The sequence below is a fragment of the Doryrhamphus excisus genome, chromosome 13, assembly GCF_030265055.1.
Source record: "Doryrhamphus excisus isolate RoL2022-K1 chromosome 13, RoL_Dexc_1.0, whole genome shotgun sequence".
NCBI classification, from domain to species: Eukaryota; Metazoa; Chordata; class Actinopteri; order Syngnathiformes; family Syngnathidae; genus Doryrhamphus; species Doryrhamphus excisus.
In genome coordinates, this window is record NC_080478.1 from 6,724,580 (window position 1) to 6,740,928 (window position 16,349).

The window sequence follows — 16,349 nt, forward strand, 5'->3', positions numbered from 1 at the left end:
GACTTTTGAGGACAAAGGATCCATTTGTGCTCAATTCTGATATATGAGATTGTAAATTCTCCACCCCGCCACCCCCCCACCCATCCATCCCTGATGTGAGCAACAAAGCAGAATTATAGATCATGAATGGGCCTCCTTGTAATCGTGACTTTGAATGTAGTCTACTAACATCTGCAAGGGCCAGCAGGCTCTCCGAGGAGGCCAGCTCATAAAGAATTCATGACACCCTGCTGTTCTCTATTTGGCCAGGAGAGGTCAGTCAACTATAGTTAATAACATGAAAAAAGGGCTGCTGCTACCCCAATCTGTTGAAAGCATGTCCTCTCTCCTGTTTCCATTTACTGCCCCCTCTGCTAACATTGTTGGATCGAGTCAATGGAGACTTTGATTCTGCATCGGACTCCTCCAGGTCTGCTCCCCGTCACTCCCACTCGACTCAGCTTCACATCTGGCTGAGTCAAATGTTTACGCTGCAATTAAAACACGGCCTATAAAAGGCAACAAGGCAGCAGCCAGACACCGAGGAAGATGTTGGGGTAGTGGCGGTAGGGGTGGGGGTGGGGTGGGGGGTTCAGGGCTGCTCATAAATCGCTTTGATGCTGACTGCAGTACCAAAAAGGCCCAGCCAGACAGAGATATTCCGCTTTGGAGATGTTCATGATGCCAGAAAGGCTTGATGATTCATGGCGGCGGGGTGGACGATACAATGCAGCAAAGTAAGTTCTCGGTGTGTACTTGCCAGCAGTTGTACTCACTTTATATAAAGATTTAATACAAATGATGAAATACGGTGCAAGTTTAAACCCTGCACTTACATACACAGTATATAAACCCATTATAATAGGACTTTCTATCAAAGGAGCTTGTGGTTCCAACTTGTCACAGTAGATGTCATCGTAACTCTGCTTCTTATGCACCAGGTCTGACAGAGAATAAGAAGATGTAGCATGAGGGAGTAGCAACTTCTTCTGATCTTATTGGACACTTTTGGAGACAATACCATCAAAAAGAACACAAAAAAACTTAAATTGTATTTGTAAACATATTTACTTTTCATCTCTTTCTCACTTTTGTCTCGCACAGATTCCATAAAAATTACATCCAGGTGTATCATGACCAGTTATGCAAATTAGACGATACTTTGACAAAAATACATTTAAAAGAACTGAAAAATATTATTCTCATCACGCTAATATAGAGTTGATACTGACTTTTCGATATTTTGATTGATCTTACCACTTACGATTACTGTAATAATGTCGTTTAGATGTGATACACCTGTTATTGTGTATTTTGAAGTGTAACTTTATTGTACCGTTTACAATTACATAGATGTAATACAGTGAACACCCACAAATTTGCTGTTTTTTGGTCAAAAATGTATAGTTTCTCTAAGAAAATAGGTTATTGTTCATCATTCACACAAAATCGGTAGTAATTTAGAAATATGAAAAATAATATGTAATTAATAAACAAATAAATAAATACAATAATGCAGATGAAATGTACTGCATACATGTACCACTGCTAATAGGCACTGAAAATAGGCAGATTTTAAAAATCAGAAATTATATCATTCACCCTAAATTGGTAATAATTCATAAAGAACTGATAATACAGGTCAAATGTACAGCATGCATGTACCACTGTTAAAACAAAGCCCACATTTGTTTCTGTCAAGTTTTGAGATTTCGCACTTTGTTGGGTGCATCCTTGAATAATTGCTGTGTGAAGTGAAACTTGTGTTCTACTTCTCATGATAAAAAAATAAATGTGACTTTTTAAACTGTGTTTTATTCATTATCATTCATTAGTTGTTAAACATAAAATAAAAAAGTCACATTTTTATCATGAAATAATTAAATAATTATCAAATAATTTTATTTTGAGATTTTGCACTTTGTTGGGCCATCCTTGAATGCACCGTAATTGCTGTGAGAAGTGAAACTTGTGTTCTACTTCTCATGATAAAAAATAAATGTGACTTTTTAAACTGTGTTTTATTCATTATCATTCATTAGTTGTTAAACATAAAATAAAAAAGTCAAATTTTCATCATGAAATAATTAAATAATTATCAAATAATTTTATTTTGTATTAGTCATCATTCATTCCTGAATACAAATAAAATAAAAACTTAAGCCAAATTTGTATTACTGTTATTATCATTATAATTTTTTTTAAAACCGCTGAATCACATTCGGAATGGGGCAACCACTGTATCTGTTCTAGTGCAGTTTGAATGGAACTTTATTGCACTGCTTACAATACAATCACATGGACTTGAAACACCTGTTAAAGTGTAGTTTGAATGGAACTTTATTGGAATGTTTACGTTCACATACACTAGGTGTGATACACGAAGGGTGACCACCAGTAGGCGACCATGGCTTGGGAAGCTGCCTCCTGTCGGAAAGGGAAAATGGGATTGGAGCAGTGACGTGATTCTGTGCTGGAAAGAGAGAGGGGGAGCGAGGAAGAGGGAGGGAGGAAGAGGGGACGGCTGGACTCCATTAAGACGAAGCCTGCTGCAAAACTGCTTGGGATACTCCACTTCTTCGGCGAGTTGCTCTCTTTTTTTTTTACACCACACCTTCAAAATAAACAGTTTCCTACATGATATAAAGAAGATTTTTGCTTTTATTCGTGTCGTCGAAAGTTTAAGTGGATCTTTTGGTGTCGTTTGTGAAGGTGAGTGTTCGCGTTTATTTGAAAGGAAAACACTTTAAATAAAGTGCTAGCCGTGCTGCTCTCTTAGCAGCTAGCACGGAACTTATACAGTCTTTTTAAAGCCGTTTTGTTTGCTTTTAAAAACATACTTCGATTTTTTTACTTTAAAAGGAGTACGCATGAGGGGCAAGAACTGTGCTTACATAATGAGCCTGGTCTGGTTTGTGTGTCTCTCCCACTCTCTATGTGTGAGAGACCGTTATTTTCCAACAGGTGAAAGTAGACCTCTGCAGGTAACACAGCCCCAAATGTCCCCGCCGAGCTTGTTTTTTTTTTTTACCCGAGACACGACACCCCTTTTCCGGCCATGTTTTTGTCCAGTGAAGCCCGCCGACTCCGGTTCCCCCGGGCATTCTCAACACATACAAAGTGACAGCTTGACACATTTAATACGTTTTTCTTTTTTTTTCGTCGTATTCCTCATATTGTTCCATTTTTGTTGTTTTGTAATTTTTGTTGTTAGTTTTGTTAGTACCAACTTAACATTGAAAATATACTGTATATGGGTGACGTGTTATGCTAATACAGTGCTGTCTGATTGACAGCTTTCATAAACTAAAGTAACTAAATATCCATACTAGGGAGCTATTGCTAGTGTGTCTAGTATACTTTCATTTCATGTATATGGATGTCTGGTACAATGTAGGTCTGGTGTTGTCGGGTTCCACAAGCTGAAATTCCAGACCCAGAATGGGTCGCAGTGCCATATTTTATTGGGGTGCAAATTTCAGACTCTATGACAAGAACTAAAATGCTAGTCAAAGATCTGCTATATGACAGGAACTCTGCTGTTTTATACAGGGGTCAAGGTTCATCTGTGTAACAGGACTGATTTTAGATGGTAACCAAGATGCACTGTAGTGATCAGTCATTAGAGCCGGCATGTGTTTTTTTTTTTTCACAGAATGGCGCTGGATGGGATACGGATGCCCGACGGCTGCTACGCCGACGGGACGTGGGAGCTGAAGATGCACGTCACCGATCTACACAGGGACGTGTCGCTCAGGGTCACCGGGGAGATCCACATAGGCGGTGTCATGCTCAAGCTAGTGGAGAAACTAGGTGAGCATGCATGCCGTAAAAGCTGGCTTTTTTTTTTCTGCGTCAGGATTGGAATACAGGGAAGAACTTGACCCGGCTGTAGAGTTGGTCACAGAGGAAAGAGTATGCCGAGACCTCTCCAAAAGAGCAAGTCACAGTTGTGTGCAGAAAAAAATTTTCTGTGGAAAAAGGCACTACCTGTTTTAGTGGTACGGCTGTGATGTGATTTTTGCGGTTTCTGTGTGGGAAAGGGCATTTTATTTCTCCTAAATGTAAAAATTGAATATGTGGGGGGAAAAAAGGTGGATTAAATGTCAATTTTTAAGAAATAATTATGCGTGGTGGATGGATACACGTATCTCTGGTAGCGTATTGGTGAGGGGGCCGGCTCACATGTGGAAGCGGACCGTGTCCGGCCCCTGGGCCTTAGTTAGAACGTTCTAGTACTAGCATTAGTTCACAAAATGTATTGGTTTACAATAGCCTTTAACCTTGGTTCAATGCCATATATCTGCTGTCTCTACTCATGTCTACTTGCTTTTTATGCATTTTCATTAGTAAAACCAGGTACTAAGAGTATTCTAAGCATCCCGAGATTGATGATGCAATCCACTGCTGGTTACTCAATGGTCGAGCAGATTGTAACATTTAGGAGAGCTGACTAGAATGACACAAATGAATGAGAATGAGGCGTGGAAATATGGGGTAATAACTATAAAAGCAATCTTCTCTCGCTAAATGTACTGCAAAAAAGGTCAGTAAGGATAATTCACAATACCACCTACAGAGAACATACTAACTCCTTATTTCTAAAATCACAAATACTTCAACTTGCTGATATACTTGCTGATCTCAGGGAAGAACTGAATTTGAAACATTTCTATGCTAGGACTACGTTATGCTAGCCATAGCATTTCAGTATGTGGAATCAAACTATGGAATGGATTGAGTAAGGACCTCAAACAATGCACAACGATGAGCCAATTCAAGAAACAATACAAGCAGTTGATGTTTGCTAAATACAAGGATGAAGAGTCTTGAACCAGTCATGATGTGCTATATATATATATCACTATATTGACAGACAAACATTTTTCCTGGGGAAAAGGCACTGACTGTTTTAGTGGTACGTCTGTGATGTGATTTTTGCGGTTTCTGTGTGGGAAAGGGGATTTTATTTCTTTTAAATGTAAAAATTGAATATGTGTGGGGGGGTGGATTAAATGTCAATTTTTAAGAAATAATTATGCGTGGTGGATGGATACGCATATCTCTGGTAGCGTATTGGTGAGGGGGCCGGCTCAAATGTGGAAGCGGACCGGCCCCCGGGCCTTAGTTTGGGGCCCCTGTTTTATGGTTCTATATACATGCTGGAACCATGTACAGGTACAGTTATGATAACCAGAACTACTCACAGGCTGCGGGCAAGAATGTCGTGAAGCTAATGGATAGCCGGCTACGAGCTAGTCGGTGTGTTTTGGCGAAAGATCATGTCTCACATGAGGATTGTGGATGATGGGCAGAATGGTTCACTAAGATCTGTGCACTAAGAAAAGAACCACATTCACTGTTCTGCAACCTGACAAATTTGACCTACAACCCTGCATAAGAGTCCTCTGTTTCAGACACTTGAACACTGCCTTGTTTCACGAGGGCCACAGAGAAAAGATCTATTTTTTTTTTTTTGCTTTTGGGTGGGTGTGGAGTGGAGTGACAGTGCGTCGTGTGTCGATGGCCGCTCGGATGCTCGACATTCCTGCAGCGCTCTGGAACAGTTCCCGTTTTTAGCTCTCCTGTTCGAGCACCTCATAATTGAGGCCTTTGTTTGCTGTGTTCTTTTCTATTGCTGTGGAGCATCTGGGCTCGACAAGTGCAATGTTACATTCAGCGCTCCTCTCCAGACACGTCCTTATCCAGTGAAGGACTTTAGCTTGTGTAGAAAGATGGACCCCTCCAGGTTTCTTAGCATCCAAGCACTTGGTTCAGGTCTCAAGCTTTCATTTGTGACTGAAAGACTGAGTGCTTCCGACTCAGCTAGCAAACAAACTGCTTAATGGTGACTGACAACTACTGTTAAACATGAATTGTGGCATTACCCGTAGCATATATGTGGGTGCAGTAGCCCATAGATCAGGGGTCTCAAACTCGCGGCCCACGGGCCAAATGCGAGACGCTAGTTTGAGGCCCCCACCTTGATACCAAAGTTTAATGTTGAAATGACAGCTTAAAGCTGTGTGCACACCGGACACAATTAACATGATTTTGCCCCGCCCATACTGTTACCCTACCCTGTTACCCCGCCCTGTTTTGCTTTGGATTAGCAATGAAGCTAAAGGCTTATGACGCTGGGTACAAATAAATGCAGGAAATGATTTGGAATAAAAGGGAAAATACACGTCAAGATAAAGCATCTCATCAAACATGTTGTTAAAGTTACCACGCTGCTCCCAGATGGAACGGAGTACGATGCTAACTTGCTAATTGGGTCAAATGATTAAGTTTCATTAATGTTCATGTTAAAGGTTAAATAACTGTTAATACTGTACATTTGAATCTGAAAAAAATAATTTCTCTACCAACTGTATGTGGTTTCTTACATTTTTCTTATTTGCTGTTTTATTATTATTTTACTTATTTATTATTGATTGATTGATTTATTGTCTTTATTCTTAATTTGTTTTTTTTTATCTTATTTTGTGTATAGAACAAAAATATTAAGATATTTGAGAACAGTGGAATGTTTTATCAGATATTTTGGTGTGGAAAACCGGAACCAAAGTACTGAAAAAGTGTAGGGTATAGCAGAAGCAAAAGCATTGAAGATATTTTTTTAAATAAATGCATTTTTTTTTTTTTTTTTGAAAACCTGATGCGGCCCGGCTTCACCCAGAATCTAGCTCCGGTGGCCCCCAGGTAAATTGAGTTTGAGACCCCTGCCATAGATGAAACCTTCATCTTACTGTTTGCATTCTTGGGCCTTCTCCCGAGCAGTAAAATAAGATACAGTATCTCACATGGTTTTTGTTGTGACACAATGTGGTTCGCTTGGATTTGTTTGCTACTCTAGGGCCTAAATTTCAATTTACATTTTCAATTATTTACCTTTTGCATTGATTTTTGGTTGGTGAATAAAATGTCCAATTAAATGCACAAAGCCTTTCATTTATTTATGCAATTTTGGCAAGTATTTCAAAAACAGATGTAGCTCCGACAGCTTTTTTAATAGGAGGATGCCAGCCTCTGCACACATTGCTATAAAATTCTCAACAAATTGTAATACCTGTGTTTGTAGTTCAGTAAGACACGGTCACTGATCACTGAGTCACAATTCCAAATGCAAAGTTGTGAATGTTTGGTGACGGTTAAAATGAGCCGTATGCAAGAATAAATGTGCCTCCCGTGTGACCCAACACAGCACAGAAGTAATAGCATGCTCTGCAAAACTAAGCTAACCCAGTCGACTACCACTCACACTTCGTACGAGGCGACTTTCACAGTTTTCTTGACAACTTTCGCCGGTGTTACAGGGGGGTGTGTTTGACATGTTTACTTTGGGGAGGGCAGGGTTAGTGTTTGTGAGCTGATTCCACTAGGGAAATAATTCTCCACAACCTTTTTCCTCACAATGGCATTATTTCATTCACATTATGTCAATTTCTGCAAGGTTTTGCGTTTAACAGTAATTCAGTTTTTATTGGTCATTTCTGCGACTTTGTTCCACCGAAATCATAGAGCCCTGCGACTGATTCGGACTAGAGTAAGCATCAGATGCAAATTGTCATAATGTCACAAGCCTGTCATGGCCTGACTTGGCAAAGGTGGCAGTGGTATTAAATTGCACTGGTGAAAGTGTCTCATTGTGTCTCTTGTCAAAGAATGTGGGCTCGTTTTATGTCACTGCCACCTCCCTGCTACCCTCGGGCCACAGGTCATTTTGCATTTTAATCATTAACCTGTCCACAACATGGCTTTACCCCCCTCGTGGTCACCTCCTGCCGGCTAATGCTTACCACACAGGGTTTAAAAAAAATAGTAAAGCATCAAAGACTCTGGACTTTTTTTCAGGTCTTGATTAGAACGTTCTAGTACTAGCATTAGTTCACAAAATGTTTTGGTTTACAATAGCATTTAACCTTGGTTTAATGCCATATATCTGCTGTCTCTACTCGACTTACTTTTTATGCATTTTCATTAGTAAAACCAGGTACTAAGAGTATTCTAAGCATCCCGAGATTGATGATGCAATTACCTGCTGGTTACTCGAGCAGATTGTAACATTTGAGGAGAGCTGACTAGAATATAAAAGCAATCTTCACTCACTAAATGTACTGCAAAAAAGGTCAGTAAGGATAATTCATAATGCCGCCTACAGAGAACATGGTACTCACTCTTTATTTCTAAAATCACAAATACTTAAACTTGCTGATATAGTTCGTCTTCAAACAGCTAAAATAATGCATAAGGCTAAAAACAACCAATTAGCTAAAAATGTCATCCAATACTTCTCTACAAGAGAGGAGAAATATGATCTCAGGGAAGAAGTACATTTGAAACACTTCTATGCTAGGACTACGTTATGCTAGCCATAGCATTTCAGTATGTGGAATCAAACTATGGAATGGATTGAGTAAGGACCTCAAACAATGCACAACGATGAGCCAATTCAAGAAACAATACAAGCAGTTGATGTTTGCTAAATACAAGGATGAAGAGTCTTGAACCAGTCATGATGTGCTATATATATCACTATATTGACACGCACTATGGTACCCATTATGGCATTGGATGCTCATATCACCTCCTACTTCGGTACGAGGTGCATTATTAAAAAAAAAAAAAACAAAAAACCTTAAACTGTATTCTTGAAAGCAGGAAGTGAACAAATGTAACAGTTAGTGATTGTAAAAGTACCAGATGGAGGGATAGAATTTAATAAGCTTTGCTTCTTCCTACTCCTTTTGGACATGTGGAACTGTGAACTGATTATGTGATGCACTCAATTGTAATCTGATGCATGTTCAAATGACATAAAACCATTACCATTACAAATAAACACACACGCTATCATTCTCAGCTCTGTATGTTGCAGTATTCTACTCCACAGTCTCCACTTTGTTTCAGCACCCCACTTTCTTGCTGCCCTCTTGGATCATGTTAGTGTCCTTACCATCATTTGCCTCCATTGATGATGTCTGTTTGCTCATTCCTTCCGACTGACAGCCTGTATCCCGCATGTGATCTGAATTGTCGCTTATCATCTGTCACTTAGAATACTTGTACTATGAATATGTAGGATGCGTGACATGGATACCAGATTTCTGGCATCATGTATTTTATTTTTAAACATCATCGCATCACACAACATTTTAAACCATCAGACATGACACCGTGTTTGAATATTGCCCCATGTGTTGGACTGTACATGTTCACAATCTCCACAAGCGGATGTGTTGACAATATCAGCTGTCTTTTGCGTTTGTACTATTCACGCACGTGTGCTTGCACGTGCGCCCACTGATTACATGGCTGCATCCCCTGCGTCTGTCATTCAAATCTTCCTATGGAGCCTCACCATGGCAGACTCAGATGGCCTTCGATAATGGATTAAATAGACAAATGCCAGGAAGGCACTTAGCTATTGATCAACGCTGCTTCCCTCCACCCGCCCCCCTACACCACCCGTGAACCCTTGAGTAGAGGCTTATTTAAAGCCAGTTGATTGACTACCCTCTACTCGCAATGCTTTCATCTGTTCATCACTTTCTATCATTTGGCCCGTTCTTCGGTATTGTTTTCCGAAAGTGCTGCCTCTGCCTGTAAACGCTGCCATTGGGTGGGGAAACAAATGGCAAATATTGCACAAACAACATTTGTGGACAGGAGCCTTATTGGATTTATGGTAGTAACTTACTTGGAGTGGAGTGGACATTTATTGCTACTGTAGTTACAGTGGAGACCTGGGTTCGATTCTTTGCTTGGCATCTCTGTGTGGAGTTTGCATGTTTTCTGTGGGTTTTCTCTAGGTATTCCAAATAAATGCATGTTAGATTAATTGGCTACTCCAAATTGTCCATAGGTATGAATAATACTTTAGCTTGTGGTTTGGTCCGCAGAGGCAAAGATTTCAATCGCTGTTTTCCAAATTCAAAGCTGATGTGTGTGAATCCCGTTTTAGCTAAAGCACGAAGATGGTAGGTCTGCTTTCATGAATGACAAAAGAAAATGTCATTTGAGAAGCTGAAATTAAAAGAAAGAATACCAAAATAGTTGGCGATTAATTGCATAATCAATTAATCATCGATTCATTGTTGCAGCTTTCATGACTACCGCCATGTATTTTGTAGTTTGCTATACTCAGCTGAATTACATGGCATGCTAGTATTATGTAAATAAATCTACTTCTGCTACTGGAACTGCCCTTGGTCATATCAGCTGTGTGTATATTAGCTGCAACCCCAGTCTTACATCGGGTGGGCGATGTAGTGGGACACGTAGTAACAATGGAGGAGGGGTCAGAGAGAGGACGGCACACTGTGCTTACTTTGTGTCCCGTTTGTGACGTGATTCACGCTACTAGAATTCCATAAAAGTCTTTGCATGGAGCAGGAAATGACTTCCAGGGTCTGGCATGTCGTTCGCTTGTCGTTGCCGTCACTGCTGCATTCTCCGCTGCCTGCTTCACCCGCCCCCACCCTATCCTTGGAGTCGATCCTCCCTCCATTACTAGATCATCCTTTCTCTTTTTCCACCTTCTCTGGTATTAAATATTTTGTGGCGTTTGAATGCTTGGACTCTCTCCCCTTGGATAACATGTTATTAGACCTCCCAAAGCATAACCTTCATAAGTGGTGGAACATAGCACTGTAGTCTCGTTTATGCCTGTAGCGTTATGTGCAATGGCACGCATTGTATTACAATGTTTTCATTTGTTTTCCTGGCCAATGGGAAGCCTATTTTGGATGTAGTGGTAGGCGGTCGTGTAGCAATGTTTTGTGTCCGCATCGCCTATCTTGATTTTTAAATTCCATATTGCTATGATACCTAGGCTGTGGTACAGGCTCCATAAATAGAACTTGAGCAAACAAATGCTCTTGTGTGACTGACTGTTCATGCGGTTGTTACCAGAGGTACCAAGGGGGCTTTTAAACCTTTCTGATTTGGTCATGAACACTTTTGGTCATATGAGAGGTATGCATCGACACCCACGTGTGAAAACATTTGGTCCACTGTGTCAGGGACCTAAAAACAGAAAGTAGCTCTTGAATCAGGTTCTGACTGCCCGAAAAGGCAACATACTTGCAAGCTACTCTCGGTCAGGTTCTTCTCAGGGGCTGGAACTGTTTATTTTGTCCATCCACACGCCCTTTTAGTCTTCCTTTTCAGGACTCGCGTAGAGAGACATTTCTGCATTCTGTAGATTCAAGAGTCAACTCTTGAATTGTGTGTCCCTTCAGCAACGCCAAGATGGTGATTTTTCTTTTCTTTTTGGACAATGTGAGTGCAGGTTGTGTAAGGAAACAGATGTAATTTAGCACAGGATGCCAAGCTTCCTCTGGGCTTTTTATATACACACCTTCTCCCTTCTACACTTTGGCAAATCCTGCTCTTGTGTTGCAGTTTTAATTGCTTTATTTGAAAGCCAAGTCTGAAGCCTTTCAAACCTAGCATGAACCACTTTACATCACTAAAACCACAGTCTAGTTTCCCTCGTTTCCGTCCTGCTTGCTGGCTTTATGAATTGAAAAGTGTCTCGGGGATCATCCTGCTCCCTAATCTGCGTGACAGGAAGTAGTTAGCCTAAATAGCGGTCCTGCCCAGTTCAGCGCTTTCCTGTTCCAATTGCAAGGATGCTGCAGTCAGTGATTCTGCCGTTCTCTGCTCAAATGCTGACTATGAACGACTCCAGTTGATTCAAAGTTATTTTTCTGTGATCTTACATATTCCGCATAGAATCTCTTGTGCTGTCCTTTCCTTTGGCGTTTTAGGGTTTGGTGATGAAAGAGATCTCGTATAAGGACATTTTAGAGCCCCACATTGTTCTTGCACACCTGAGTTGCAATGCAGTAAACCGATATGATGTTTATTGTTAAACTTCATTCATTTCTTTCTTATTGCACACAATAAGAATGCCCAAGGCGTAACCTTTCACCGAACTGTGATTTAATAAGCTTCAGTAAGTTTTTTCTCACGGAATGTACACAGTGCATATCATTTCACTATGACTCCTTGCAGTGAATACAAATACAAATTATACAGTCATCCCTCACCACATTGCAGTCTGAACATCGTTATTCTTACCTATTCTTAAGTTTAGAATAAATAAAATGTCTAACTCGTTAGCTCGGTTGATTGCTACTGTTATTGATTATTCGGATAATTTGAATACCTCGATTATCTTTCTTTGTTTACCTGCTTCATTCACACCATTTAGACTTCCTCATACTATACCACCACTTACACGATGCACAATGTCCATTTAAGCAATAGACATTCGCCTTTTGTGGTCGGGGCTCGAACCAATTAACCATGATAAATGAGGGATGGCATGTTTATTTTTTTCACACATGTGTAACAAGGTACATGAAAAAAACATCATGGTCACCATGGCCCAATTTAACATATCTGAAAAGGAGCAGGAAGAAGCAGAGTTTAGAGATTATATTTAATCCTACCCCTTCCCCATGTCTATTACTGATAATTCATTCATTTCCATTTCCATATTTTTCCACTTCCTGTATGAAAAGGATGATGTTCAAATCACGAAGCACACAGTTACAATTTTCCCCTAAGCAAATTCTGGATTTCAAGAATGAGGTAAACTTGAGCGTTTATACTAGTATAGTTGTCCCATGTTTATCGAGGTTAATTGGTTCCAGACCGATAAGTGAATTTCCACACAGTAGGATTCAATATTAATAAACTGGATATTTTCATAGCTGGAGCATAGAAAACCTGTCTTTCTAAATACAGTTTTTACCATTATTTGAGCCCTGGAGACATGAAATAACACCCTTATAATCACTTTTACGCTCCTATTATTCAATTCCAATCTCCTGACTATGTGGCCAACATGCTAACCACTAGGTCACTGTGCAGCTACATATGACTTGTGTTTCAATATTTATCTTTTTACTAATAGGCAAATAATGGTCAAAACAAAACAGCAATCCTTTATTAATTATTTTTTGAAAAACCAGGATAGAGTGAGTGACGTCTGTATGTCTGTAAGCAGGGACATCCATCTTATGAACCATCAGTGGGATGTCCCAGTCGCAACCCCCCTGGGGGACCATCTGGCAGGATGCACTGATGGATAGCAGAGATTAATATTGCATCTCTCCTCCATTGATCTGAGTCCACGGGGTTTCTTGGTAATGTTATCAATTCCACAAGGGTCCTTAATTGTATAAAGCTGTGTCGGGGTGGATGGAAGCACTACCACTGCTTTGCCCTGTTTGGATGATGACACAAATGGACACAAACAATCCGTCTCTAAAGTTTACTGTAATAGCCATCTGGCCGCTAATGCATCAACGCTGTCATGGCTGCACTCGCTGTAAAGTTTTCATTTGGAGGCACTTATTGTCGAGCACTGAGAGCTTGGAATCAAATGTTTTAGGCACAGGCCTCGTATTCAACTGTTACTGGATTGTGTTACACCTTTTCCACTGTGACTGCTTTGGAACTGGTTCAGAATAGGTTTTCAGCGCTTTGGTTTTGGGGTGCTGAGGGTGCTGAGCCGGTGCTGTAGTTTTTGGTTCAAATCCGGCTCCAAAAGCTTGCTGGGCTGAGTCCTAAACCATTGAATCGCATAATGAGGTGAGGGGGAGGTGTTACCCCAAGTAAATACCCACCTGTTACCTCCGATTCAACTTCTTTAACCCATTTTTGGTAAATATGAGAGCCAAGTGTGTTTGTACTGTATACCAGGGGTCTCAAACACGTGGCCCGCGCGGCAAATGTGGCCCGCAGGACACTAGTTTCAGGCCCCCGCCTTGATGTGAAAGTTTAACGTTAGTGCGGCCCGCGCAAGTTTGATATGGATGCTGTATGGTATCATGTACCCAGAAAAAATTATTACGTTTGATTAATGTTCATGTTAAAGGTTAAATAACTGTTAATAGTTATCCTCCCTATCCGTGTGGAAGTGGTTAGTTTTTGGCTATTTAAGTTTAAAGGCAATAACTTGAAGGCTACCGTTTAGGTCGCTAGCTCTCTAGTTTGCGAGTTAGCATGTGTCTCAAGACCCTGCAGTTGCGCAATATGTTGTAAATAAAAAGAGTATAAATGTGACTATAGTCGTGTTTTGTCATGTCTACAGGGCTCTAATAATGCTTTGTTCATTTTAATCTGAAAAAAAATAATTTGTCTACCCACCAACTATATGTGGTTTCTTAAGTTTTTATTATTTGCCGTTTTATTATTATTATTATATTTATTCATTAGTGATTGATTGATTTTCTTTATTCTTGATTTGTTTATTTATTTTTCATCTCATTTTGTGCAGAAAAATAAAAATTAAGATATTTGAGAAAAGTGGAATGTTTTATCAGAGCTTTTATTGTTGAAAATTGGAACCAAAGCACTGAAAAAGTTTGTATATTTTTCTGTTTTTAATAAATGTGTTTTTTTTTTGGAAAACCTGATACGGCCCAGCCTTGCCCAGACCCTAGCTCCAGTGGGCCCCCAGGTTTGAGACCCCTGCTGTATACAAACTACAAAAATCCAACTATCGAAATCACTGTAGTCACTGCTTTATGGTAACATTCAAGAACAAATACTGTAGTCTGACATAACATTTATCCTATAACATAAATATTACACAAAATATAGCTGTATTTTTTTGTTTGTCAAAATCTGACGAAAGATGAGTAATGTCATTGCTTTTCATCCAGACGTTTGACAAAATAAACATTATTTAAATTGCACGACCCACGCTGCTTTTCCTTATGTGATTTCCTGATCAGAGGTGTAGCCCCTGTGATGTAATGACCCGCCTCCCCTGGACAATTGAAAGTGAATCTGGTGTAGAGCCTGTTCACGGCCAACATTGGGTCAGCGCCAGTTCTGAACTAAATCTACACCAGTTTACTGCAGTAGGAAAGGGGTATGCGTGTAGTCACTTTAGACCAGGGGTCTCAAACTCAATTTACCTGGGGGCCACTGGAGCTAGGGTCTGGGAGCTGGGCCGCATCAGGTTTCCCCCCCCCAAAAAACGCATTAAAACAGAAAAATATACAAACTTTTTCAGTGCTTTGGTTCCAATTTTCTACAATAAAAGCTCTGATAAAACATTCCACTGTTCTCAAATATCTTAATTTTTATTTTTCTGCACAAAATAAGATGAAAAATAAATAAACAAATCAAGAATAAAGAAAATCAATCAGTAATAAATAAATATAATAATATAAAATATATATAATATAAATATAGTGCGGGCCGCACTAACATTAAACTTTCATATCAAGGCGGGGGCCTCAAACTAGTGTCCTGTGGGCCACATTTGGCCCGTGGGCCGCGTGTTTGAGACCCCTGCTTTAGAATGACTGACTTACGTCCATGGGGAACCACTAGTAACAATATAATCAATGCTTAATTAACATAATGTCCCTAGGCACTTTCTACTCTAACCATGACCTTCTGAGATCTTACTGACACACATCACAAGCCTAATTAACTTGCTTTTATCGTTTCTGGTTCTATTCCCAATGGAAGCAGCATTTTCTGGCACCCTATAGTTAGTTATACATGGTGCAGGCCGTGAACGGAGATCACTTTGGCTTTAATGGTATTGGGTCTGGAATAAGAAATATGACTCACAACCAGTTTCACTGCTTTCAGCCCAGCTTTCGTATCACTTCCATCAGCCACGCTTATCCTGTCGTGTGTTTGCATTTGTGAAACACAGATACTGTCTTCACCTGAGCTGCTGTATCCATGTTGATGATCTGGTGTTGATCCTATCTTGCAGTGGAGACCTAAAGGCTGTTGACATTAGGTTTTCAATGTGGCCTAACACTGCCGTGTTATGCTGGTTCCTTGTTACGAACTCTATGCCTCAATTAAGCCGACAAACCTGCAGATATGAGTGTCTGTGTTGTGTATGAAAACAAGCCTCCAGTCTCGCACAACTACCACTGTCGCGTCAAGCTAAAGTCACCATAGAAACCACACCCATTGTCAAGGTTTTATCAGCTCAAAATGCTGAAAGTTTGAACTTGGCTTTTATGCTTCACCACCCTCCAAAGCCACTGGATCTTTTTTTAAAAAAAAAAAACAAAAACAAAAAAAACCATAATGTAAATATTATATTGTGTGTGTTTGTTTGTGTGTGCAAGCACTAAGTTGCTGGAAACTTTTGTCTAGTCTTATCTGTCGATGTCACAAGGCCTGTGTTTTGCTTCGGGACTCAGGTGACTGTCAATGAAATAGCGATTACACTGAGTTTGTTTCACTTTCGGCTTTCCCCTGTCAGGGGTCACCACATTGTCATCGCATTAATACTTTTGACCGGATGCCCTTCCTGACGCAACCCTGGCTGAAAATCGAACCCTCTGCTATGATAGACAGAGGCAAAA

General features: G+C 40.1%; 1 protein-coding gene across 5 annotated transcripts in view; it reads left to right on the plus strand.

Moving 5' to 3' along the window:
• Nucleotides 1-2,384: 2,384 nt before the first annotated feature.
• fermt2 (FERM domain containing kindlin 2) overlaps nt 2,385-16,349 on the plus strand; it is a 49,689-nt gene continuing 35,724 nt past the window's right edge. The window contains exons 1-2 of one of the 5 annotated variants that reach the window (XM_058090357.1): nt 2,385-2,561; nt 3,635-3,792. In XM_058090357.1, coding sequence (XP_057946340.1) covers nt 3,636-3,792 — 157 coding nt within the window. In that variant the 5' untranslated portion in view covers nt 2,385-2,561; nt 3,635. Of the gene's footprint in view, nt 2,692-3,634; nt 3,793-16,349 lie in introns of all 5 variants that reach the window. The other 4 variants (XM_058090356.1, XM_058090358.1, XM_058090360.1 and 1 more) reach the window with 4 other exon arrangements.